At 28.4% G+C, this 11,741-nt stretch overlaps 2 protein-coding genes across 3 annotated transcripts; one reads left to right on the top strand and one right to left on the bottom strand.

The window, feature by feature from the left end:
* Positions 1-2,327: 2,327 nt before the first annotated feature.
* Positions 2,328-5,525, top strand: LOC103309705 (integrator complex subunit 7). The gene has a single exon (XM_008185892.3). The coding sequence runs from the start codon at positions 2,601-2,603 to the stop codon at positions 5,445-5,447; it is 2,847 nt and encodes a 948-aa protein (XP_008184114.1). The 5' UTR covers positions 2,328-2,600; the 3' UTR covers positions 5,448-5,525.
* Positions 5,451-11,334, bottom strand: LOC100163204 (FAD synthase-like). Of its 2 annotated transcripts, NM_001293454.1 has the most exon segments (7): positions 5,451-5,677; positions 5,755-5,876; positions 7,151-7,292; positions 7,435-7,637; positions 7,704-8,124; positions 10,709-10,837; positions 10,901-11,076. In NM_001293454.1, coding segments are annotated over 5 exon segments (966 nt in total). In that variant the 5' UTR covers positions 8,064-8,124; positions 10,709-10,837; positions 10,901-11,076; the 3' UTR covers positions 5,451-5,538.
* Between the last annotated feature and the right edge of the window lie 407 nt (positions 11,335-11,741).

Below are 11,741 nucleotides of genomic sequence, written 5' to 3'. Positions count from 1 at the left end.
TTCGAAAATATGGTTGAATTTTTAAGCTTCTAGACTATGCTTTTTAGAAATCACTTTTTTGATTAAAATCTGATGTGCCCAAAATAAATACAAATGTAATGCAATTATTTCATGGGATTTTTGAAAAAAAATCCTTATTTTAAGGTCCTCTAAAATTGAAAGATGAAAATCGACTTCCTGAGAAACCTAGATATTTTGTCAAAGAGTTCATACATGATACGCATGTATAAAAAATTTAAATCGGACATTCCGATGTATACCTATGTAATATTGTAATTTACCACCGCTTATTGGTCTAAAACGTATGAAAAATACCTGTACTGCAATCCCCTTAAAAGTTAAAATGTAAAATAAATCATAATCGGCTATTAAAAATTATATCTCATGATTTATAAGAATATACAAATATTGAGTGTAAGCTTCCTTTTGAATGGGTTGAAAACTAAATGCACTATGCACTCAAACCTCATATCCCATTGTAGATCGACATCGAATTACAAATGATCGAATTTTAGGTAGGTAACGCAAATGTAATTTAAATAAAAATATATGAAGTAACGAGTAACGTAATTCCATTACTTTTTAAAAGTAATTTACCCAACACTGGTTCCTATAAGCATAATATACCAATATACCATATTAATACCTTTAACAGTTATACCTTAAATCTTAATAGTTAATACCTTATAATGTATAAGTTTAAAGTGTGAGGTTTATGAATAAATAAAAAATGCAGTTCAAATGTTTTTCCGGGCATTCATTTTCTGATTAATATTTACTCCAATACCATTATATGCGAATGAACATTTGTTCCAAATGTTTTGTATAATAAATTAATAAATCCTGCGGAACAAATAAATTATGGAACAACAAACGTTCATCGGAACAAAGCTATATGTAAGAAGATATATAATTGAATAGATGTCAATTGAAACAAATGTCTTTCGACGAATGTAAATAGGAACAAAGGTAAAACTTGGAAATTAATATCAATGGAATAAGTTGACTTGGAAAAAAAATGTGGAACGAAATGATGATTGATGACAACAAGCATTATTAAAGGGTTTGATATAGCTATAAAGGCATAGACACAAATAACGTTTGAAATTTGAGGGCAGATGAAACCCTACTATAATAATATTGAAGAAGCTTATACAACTGTTAGGTAATGTTGGGGGGGGGGGCTATTGAAATGTTTTAAAACTCCTCCTCATAGTTGCACCTATGTATATCCACAAAATATAGCATATACGTAAATAATATATAGGTACCTATACGTAATTTCAAAATTTTAACTTTCTGAGATTTAATTTTCCGGAAAATTATGGTCGACGTAATCACTTTCTGTATAACTACGTTCTGTGCACAATTTAAGATATACAGGTTACTCAACGACGGGATGGGGTTACTTTTCCCGAAATTTCATGAAAAGTGTCTGATGCCCCTCAACGACCCTATGTACATACACAACAAAAGTGGTGCGCTTAAATGTTGATTTCTAACAGCTGATCAATTATGTGAGAATAACTACTAGCGCTCCAATACATAAAATTGTATATCTAAATTGATATATTTTGAAGTACCAAGAGAAATCACTATAATGCAAAAACGCTAACTGTTATTCTTGCTATGACAAGATCGTTAATTTTAAGCGCACCAAAATATAAGTTTCGTTGAGTAACCTGTATATCTTAAATCGTGGTTCTGTGATTATAATTTCAGGCTTTAACTTTCTAGGATTAAAATTCTGTATACATATTTTATGTTCATTTTATTTTCAATATGAAAACAATTCTGGAACGTTAATTTCCAGTATTTTATTTTCTGTAATTTTTCTTTCTGTCATTATATTTTTCTGTTAAATTTAATTTATGGATTACTAACGTTCGGTTCATTTATTTTCGGGAAAATGATGCGTTCCCGAATTATCTATCAATTACATATTAATTCAACCATTTATGTTTACTATCAATTATCGACACAAACTTCATCTCGGGGACCCAACTGCCCGATGCCCATAAGGGTCAAGGTTTTTAGATTATATTATATAACTATAATCTAAAAACCTTGCATACGGGTACCACAGATATCTATAGGTACTAGTTAGTATAGATATCTGTGACGGGTAAATAGATATTAAAGATATCTAAGATATTAAAGATTTAAAGAATTCTTTAATATCTATGGACGGGTACCTACTAATTCCATAGAGTAATACTATATTATTACTCTATGACTAATTCTCCCGGAGTGGGATAAGAAATATGATAAAAAAAAAAAAGAAAAAGTTTTATCACTTATCAGATAACTTTTATTATTATTATTATTTACTATTTAGTATTTATATTATTCAAGCAAATTGCAGAGTAACAACCATAACTTATTACAAGCGGCTTCGGGCTTATTACTTATTAGTGCCTACTAGCAAGACAACTGACAAATTATAATTTACAATACTGAATACTGAATACAGTTATTGATCGGGATGTATTGAAGTAATGTATTATACTAATAGCAGACATTCTCAATTTTTTTAATTCCAGTAAATAAGTAGTTAAATAAGTAATAGGTTTTAATTGTGTATAACACGCTATTTCGAAATGCCGGCTCTTCGGAGTGCCATTTGTGAAACCCTTCTAGGAGAACCTGATCAAGATGCTAATTCTGCTTTAATTGAACTCGACAAAGGCCTAAGGTCCAGTCGTGTTGGTGAACAATGCGAGGCCATTGTACGCTTTCCTCGACTAATTGAAAAATACCCTTTTCCGATTCTTATTAATTCGTCGTTCTTGAAGCTTGCTGATGTTTTTCGTCTCGGCAATAATTTCCTTCGACTCTGGGTGTTACGAGTATGCCAGCAGACAGAAAAGCACATTGACAAAATTTTAAATATTGATGAGTTTGTCCGTAGAATTTATAGTGTAATTCACTCTAACGACCCAGTTGCTAGAGGGTTGACTTTACGTACATTGGGCAGTGTTGCACGAATTATACCAGAAAGAGGACAAGTGCACCACAGTATACGTACAAGTTTAGATTCTCACAATGCTGTCGAAGTAGAATCTGCGATTTATGCAGCAGCACAATTTGCAGCCCAATCAAAATCATTTGCTGTAAGTATGTGCAGTAAAATTTCAAATATGATCAGAGGTATTTCAACTGATGTTGTTATGAAACTTGAACTAATTCCTATATTAAAACATATGCATCACGACACGACTACTGCGACAATGGTCAGAACACTTTGTACTGATTTGCTAGAGAAATATCCAGCTCAAGATTTTGTTCTTGTTACATTAAAAACTCTCAATCAATTAGCTTTGTCTATTTTAGTTGATGTTCCAAAACAAATAGAATTGCTTTTGAAATTTTTGATTGAAGATAAACGACCTTTAGTTTGCAAGTGTGCTATATCCGGTCTTTATCAGATTGCCAAAGAAGGTGCACATTTTTGGTCTGAACAAACCATTAACAACTTGGTCAGTTTTTGTCAGAGCTTAAATGTTGACAATAGTTTAAAAGCAGACGCTATAAGTGTATTCATACCATTAACAAAATCTCCAGCTATATGCCAATTTCATTACAGTACAGACAGTCTACTTATAAAAATGTGTATTGCTGAATCGAGTTCATTGCATCAGTCAGTTGCTGGAAATGCTGTTAAAGTATTGACGAACATAGCGTGTTATTGTTTTGAAGAAGAAATTATGTCAGAAAATGATGCCAATATATTGAAAGTTTGCATACAAAGCTATCTTTTGTCTGTACTATCAGCTGGACAACAACAGTTTGATGATATCAGAAATTTAAGCAATGAAGAACAAATCCTTATTAATAATATTTTAAAATTGGATAACATTGATGAGCCAATGGATGTTGATGGTGCCACTCCTGAAAACTTTGATAAAGGATCAAACTATCTTCGTGATGGTTTACGATCGTCTGTTATGCTATGCAAGGCAAATAAAAGTTTGATCCCAGATTTTGTTTCACTTGTTGTTAAACCATTGCAACAAGATGGATTTGAACTAAATCCATTAATATGTGAAGCTATTGCTGCTTTTGGTGGTATATTACCTGGTACTTTATTACCATTTCTTCCAGTTTTTATAAAACAATTGACAAATTTAAATAAAAATATAAATCATGAGTCCATAGCTACAAAGGTTTTGTTATGTACTGTGATTTTCCAAGCTGTTGCTGGCTATGAAGAATATGATGATGTGAAACAAGTAATTAATGATGTAATAAAAAATACCGATCTATGGACCAATTATAAAATTGGTCGAGCAGCTGTTAGATATGGTCATTTTTACATAAGTTCTAGAATTTTTGGTAGCTTAAATAATCGTGTTGGTTCAGAACAAATGCATTTTTGGTTAGCTGCATTAGAAACCATTAGTACAGCAGAATCTCAACTGACTTCAAATCCTTCAAATTTATTGGGTAACTTAGGTCAATCAATATCTACTTACTACAGAGCAATCGCTGCATTAAAAGCTGCATCATTGATGCTTATATTCCAAACAGAATACACACGTTTGCGTTGTGAATTACTGCAATGTTTCATGCGTTTATTGTCTACATGCAACAGTTTTTGCACTACTCCGCCGCCAGCTATAGCTTCAGCAATTGTGCAAGCTACTAGAGATGAAATGCAAAGTTATGGTCATATTACAAATCAATTGAGAAAAAGAGCAAAGGAGTTTAAGGGATGTGCAGATTTATATTGGAGATTATACCAATCAGCTTTTGACGCTGACCCTAATACATTATATCACTTACAGCTTTTACAGCATTTGTGTTTGTTGATGGCTCATAATATTGAATCTGTAGCGGTTCCAAATAAATGCGAAAGTCCTGTCTTAGATTCTGAATTGGAAAAAGAAGGTTCTTTAGAGATACAATTGATTGTTAAATGTAGACAAGAGCTCTTAGAAATAATGAGTACAGTAAAAGAAAAAGCAATTACTCATAAACATATACGGTCCCTCAAAAAACAAGCTTCCCTCTTGGTAACTACACCAATGTGTTTTCCCCGTTATTTTTTCCAAACTTTACAATCTACTACAATAACATTGGCTGTATCACCTCAGCCTAGAGTTAATGGTGAACCAATTACAGTAAATATGGGCAGTAATTTTGTAGTTAAAGTTGAAGGAGTTGTACAACATGGAACCAAAGCTAAATTCCGTAAAGTTGATGGAATTCAATTAACAATAACGTCACAATTAGTGACTAGAAATCACGATACCAGACCAACTGAAGGAAATTTGATGTTAACACAAACAGTAAAACCACATAAGGACTTCTTTGCTTCAGAATTTTGTCTTAGTTTCAACCAAGGAAGTCAACATCAAGTACACATTGAAGCAGCTCTTATTGATGATACTGCATCTGTTTGGCAAATTGGAGTGCGCAACACATTAACTATAAAATGTCATTAATGAAATAACAAAATGTTTGGTTTATTATTTTTTTCTTCTTAACTAATTGTACACCTTCACCTAATTTAATAAATGTAATACATCTAACATGTTACAATCTATTTTCTCGTTCTGAATTGCTATCTTGAAGCAAAAATGCTGGCCAATATTTAACTTCTCCAGTATTTTCATCTATATATTTTAAATTTGGATTAGGGTGACTTTTTGATTTGTTACCAAGAGATGTATATCTATAAAATAAAATGTATTTGTACATTGTAGTTACATAATCTAAGCACATAACAAAATTATTTTTTAAGTTGCTTACCCTTTATCATACAAGCTACAGTATGGTATAGAGAATTGTCTCAAAAATGACCAAATATTATCATAATTCCAGTGCAATAAAGGCTGTACTCTCACTAATATAGGCCAGCCTGGATCGGTTTTCTAAAACAATAATATATTATGTATAATTTGAATTGTATGCAAGATACATTAATATAGTTGCAGAATAAGGTTGTTAACATAATATGTCTTAGTAGTAGAATGGCAATTGATAAAAGTTAGATGGATTAGATACTTAAGTCTCAATATTATTATTTAAAAATCCAAAGATAAATTAATTTTTTCAAATATATCAATAAAAGATACAATTTTTTTTTTTTTTGTTATTTGAATATTTAATATACAGTCAATGTCATCATATTTATTTAAAAACCGTTTTTTTATTAGCTAATTTAGTGTAAATGATTTCTAAAAATATCATAAATAGTTAAGTACCTAGTATAGTACCTACAATTATTGTCTTTATGGTTAACAGTAGTAAATAAGTTTTATATTTTACTATGTTGTGAAAAATACTTTTTAAAAGTATCTAAGTAAATTTGAAAAAAAAATTAAGTAAATAAAGATTAGCATGCATTTTATTACATGATAGTGTATAGCATATATCTACTAAAATATATGCAATACACTATTAATTAAAAAATGTTTTATACTTAAGAGGATTATTTGTTTTCTCTCTATGGCCCACACGCAACATAGTCAAAACACATTTATGCAGAATTATTTTTGTTATTATAGAATTATTATGTTTTTAAGTAATCTTAGAGTAAAATTATACATTAAAAAAAAAGATAGAGAATAATATTTTTGAGGAAATGACATATGGATTTGTCTAAATATTGTCTCAAAACAATATAAACATAATTTAAATTTACAACATTTTTTTTTGTTTATAATACAAAATCAAGTAACAATAAAATATTAAATCGATATGTCATTCCCTCAAAATATTATTCTCTATCTTTTTTTATAATGGGAAATTTTACTCTAAGATTACTTAAAAACATAGAAAAAATGATTCTGCGTCTATGCGTTTTGTCTATGTTGCGCGTGGTACAGAGAGAGAGAAAACAAATAGTGCGCTGACATCCTCTTAAGACCGGTCCAGACCAAGAAACATATGTTTCTGTCATTGTTGTCAATAATTATTTATGTTATTGCTTATAACAGGAAATTGGAAACATTGTCGATGAAAAATTTTTCTTTGTTCTAGACGGGTCTTTTGTATAAATGTTGTTTATCAAGTGATCACAGAAAAAAAATATGCATACGGTATTCGATGGTTAGGCAAATTAGTTTAATGTTTTTAAATAATTATTTAAGTAGCATTTTAATAGTGTTAATATTTAATATGAAATTAAACATTTTTATTTTACTTGAAAGAACTGAAGTTTTGTAGAACCCGTATCAGATTGTCTTGTACCTATGATAGAGGCACAAAAGTGAGGATTCTCCTTCAAAAAGTCATTAAGGCCAGATTTAAGTTCACCTTTGATTACTGTCAAGTCTAAATTAAACCTAAAAAAAATGATCAAAACAAAATAATAAGTTAATTATCCTACTTCATAATCAAAAAAATTTTTTTCTGAATTAAGATATTATTTTATTTTATTATTATTGGTATTGAAGTAATTTTTTCTCCAACTTATGATAAATGCACCTGTTTACTGTAGATTGCACATAGTCTTCTTCTTCAGAAAATTGGTCATCTGATTGAAAAAAAACAGCTTTGATTTGTCCATTCAATTTTAATTCTTCAAGCACAGCTTGAAACAAGTATAATAAAACAACGCAATCTTTTCCACCATTAAAACTCAAAAATATATTTTCTAGTGTAAATTTGTCAATACTTTCTTTAATTACCTATAAATATGGTTTATTTATATTTCATACTAAATTACATGTATATAAAAAAATATAACCGGGTACCTGTATTGCCTCTAAAATACACCGACCAAGAGGTAAATGTGTATGTGTTTGAAACCTCCTAATATCTTCAAAATTTACTGAATTTACTATATAATGTGGGTGTATAAGTGTATTATCTGGTAATTTACTAATTAAAAACCGTTCAAACTGATTGATTACATTTTCACTGTTACAATAGATTCCGAAAGAATCTATATATACAATACATTCAAATGTATCACAGCTATTCGTTTTCAATATTTCATCCTTTATTACTTCTAAAGTTTTGATGATTAAATCTTTGCGATTGGAATTAAAATAAATAATTCGTTTAAACACATAGTTGAACACAGAGTCAGGTGTAGTTTCCATTATTGTCATCTTTTCATGTGCATTTTAAATTGAGTATTCATAGTTCTTCAACATGCAACAATTCTTAGTTCTATAAATAAATATATATATTAATAAATTATTTTGCTAATTCAAAAAGTACAAAAAGTAAAAATAAAAATATTTAATTATATGATTTAATATCTAATCATAACTATGAACGTTTAAATATTTTGAATTAAAATTGAAAATAATGGTTAGTATCTCTATTTGACTAAAAAATTAGTATTCATTTTATTTAGTTTGGTACTTAAGCAATAGCTTATTTCTTTTGGCTTGACATAAAATCTAGCAATGTTATGAATATGTATGTAATCTTACTATGATTTCAAATATGAAATTTAAAAGTGCTAATTTTTACTCAACATATTTGTTGAGAATCATATTTAAGTACGCTCACAACACTGAAAATATTTAATTTTTTTTTTTAAAAAAGAAAAATTAAAATATTAGTTTACGACTTACACATACAATCAAACCATTCAATTTATGTTGAGATCTCCTATAGTTAATACTTATAGGAGACACTAACAAAAACTAATAGTTTAATATTGCAATGCTGACCAAATTATAGTGCATTTAATAACAAATTACATGAATCTAATTGGTGTCCTTCAGCATGTGCGAACGTTGTTAAATTACGTCATTTAGTGTCACCGTAGTGAACGTGTTAAGAGTTTAATTTTAAATAATTAATGTTTTTAATACTTTTTACAAATTGTTCTTTTTTGCCTAATTTGAGAGATAATTGGTTTTAGAAAAAAGTATTATCAACACAGATTCAAATGTCTAGGATTTTATAAAACAACAGGAAATACATGATTTTTTGATATGACCCTATTATTTTTATTTGTTGATGTTTAAGTGTGGGGGGGGGTGGATATACATTGTAGCTTATTTTAGTGTTTTTAACTGCTTGTAATGAAGATTTTAAGTTATTTTTGAAGCGCTTATTTTAATAGTTATATGGGCTTTAAATTCTAAGCCCTGGCTTATGAAAAATAATAATTTCAATGAATGATGACAAATAAAAAAATACAAATCTAATTTGTGGTAACACTACTGTCAAACATAAGACTGTTTTAAACATATTAAATTGCAAAAGGAATAATTAAAAAAATTCCACTGAAATTTTTCTTTATAAAATTTTTTTAACATTAACACATGAATAATTATCACTAATATTACACTTATATTCAAACTATCTACCTATTAATTAAAGGCAAAAATAACCTGCTTTGGCACTTAGAACTTCGTAAAAATAAAGTAAAATAAAATAAGCATGTTTATAAAATATAAGTTAAAAAAATACAACAATATTATTACTTAATAAGAAATTATATTTTATTTTTAATTATAGATATTATTAAATAATCAGTATAAAAATAACAAATATTATAAATCATCTTTGCTCTTTTTGACATCATGTTCAATTTTGATTTCATTTAATTTTCTTTTTTTAATACTTTCAGATTTACATAATATATCTTTCCTCATTTGAAATGTAATTCGAACCATTTCCTTATTGGGTGCTACATTTCTGACTCTTATCGTTTCTTGGATTTCATCATCCTTGATATTACTAAAGTATTTTTCCATTATTGATTTTAAGCCTTCTTCGTAATTGTTATCAGTTTTTACAAACGTATAAACATGTAAAATTGGTAGAGAATGATCAGATATTTCTTCCCATTCAAATAAATTACTAAAATATTTAACAAAGTCAACAGCAATTGCTGGTAAATTCATTGTCACGTGCACATTAGTTTCTGAAGTGATTTTCTTTGACCACAAAATGTAATGTGTCCTCAAATCTTCTTGAATAAATTTACTTCCATCTTTATTGATAATTGTTAAGAGTTCATCTTTAATGCGATTCTTTTTTTTATTTATTTCTAACCATTTACAACTATTAGGATTCAAATCATTAGCTACAACTATACATCCTAATTTTGCAGCCGGTACAGAAAATGGTCCTATTCCAGCAAACACATCATACAAAACATCACCTGATTTAAGTTTATGTAAAATACGTTCATGTTCGGTGCATAATCTTGGATTCCAATAAACTTCTGAAAAATCTAAGTCAAATAAGCATTTATTTTCTTTAACTGTGGTTTTTAAATCAGATGAACCATAAATAATTTCATACTCAAAGTTTCTATATACATTATTTATATTATCAATTTTGTTCACAACACTTTTACATCCCTTAAGTTTGTCATTAAGTACTCGTCCAATAATATCCTTATAACCCAACAATTCTGGTTTGAGATTCACATGTACAATTGATCCGATTGCTGAATAACTTGATAACATAGATTTTTCAGGGAGAACTGCTTTGAGTATTTCATCGTGGTTCCAATTATTATAACCCACCTCAATCTGTTCATATTTCAAATTTTCAGCAGAAACAAAGGTTAAATTAAGATCTTCACACGAAGAAAATTTGGCAGGATCAAGATAAAAAATACATTCAGAGTCATTAGAGCCACTACGAATTGACTTGAAGTTGTTTAGTTTAATAATATAGTTTTTTAATACTTTATTAGCACTTTCGACGTAATTTTTATTTATTACTATAACAGGTACAGTTACAGGTTTTGTGAATTTATCAATTTTAAAAACTGTCATACCTCGTACTTCATCTGGTGGCAATAATGCGTTCATAGTAATTATGTTTGATTGAATATATTTTTCTTTTTTGTAATGACGTAGTGAATGACGACAAATTAAATTCATCAAACTTAAATTTTCAGTATTAACTAAAATAAAACAATGCATTAAAAAAAAAAAAATTTACCTATTAAAAATATAAAAGTTCTTACCTCATCAAGTATGTTCACAAAACATGAAATATATAATATTAAATGAAATTAAGGCAATATAAAATAAATATTTTTGTTAAGTTTGACAGTATAGATTTAGTGAATAACATAAACTAATTACGCACAAGTTAAAATAATTTTGAAAAAAGTGTCGGTGAGTACACTCCACGTTCCACAATCTTATCCGTATTGGGTACTTTCACAAAATCAGTGATCAGTTATCAGTTTATCACTTATCAGCTATCTATAGTTATAGCACAGAATCTGTGGTTGTAGCCGTTGACCTATTATAATAGGTCAATGGTTGTAGTAAGTTGTGGATGCGTATAATGTCGCAATGTTGCAATGTTCCAGAAAAAAAAACTTATTCAATACAAATTGACCGAATGTTTAAATGCAGAATTTAAAACTACCAGAATGTAAAAGTCCCAAAATATAAAATGAACAAAAATAAATGCTACAGAATGTAAAATGATAAGAAAAAAACGTAAAAATCCAGAAAATAATATTGCAGAAATTCCGCTGGGTGTATAATTCCAGAATCGAATATAAATAATATAATAGAACACAAATCACAATTTTACAAAACGGTATGATCCATAAAAAATGTTTGCATAAAATATTTTACCTGTAAATTATATATATGTATATTAGAAAATAGAAAGAAAGTAGAACGTAAAACACCAGAGTGATAGGGAATGACATATCGATTTTATTTTTTTATTGATATTTGACTTTGTATTCGACTTTCAAAATAAATAAAAAAATGTTGTACATTAAAATTATATTTAAATTGTTTTAAAACAATATTTAGACAAATCAATATGACATTTCCTCAAAA

This window comes from Acyrthosiphon pisum, chromosome A2, assembly GCF_005508785.2.
Source record: "Acyrthosiphon pisum isolate AL4f chromosome A2, pea_aphid_22Mar2018_4r6ur, whole genome shotgun sequence".
Taxonomy (NCBI): domain Eukaryota; kingdom Metazoa; phylum Arthropoda; class Insecta; order Hemiptera; family Aphididae; genus Acyrthosiphon; species Acyrthosiphon pisum.
This window is presented reverse-complemented; position numbering and strand designations above follow the sequence as displayed.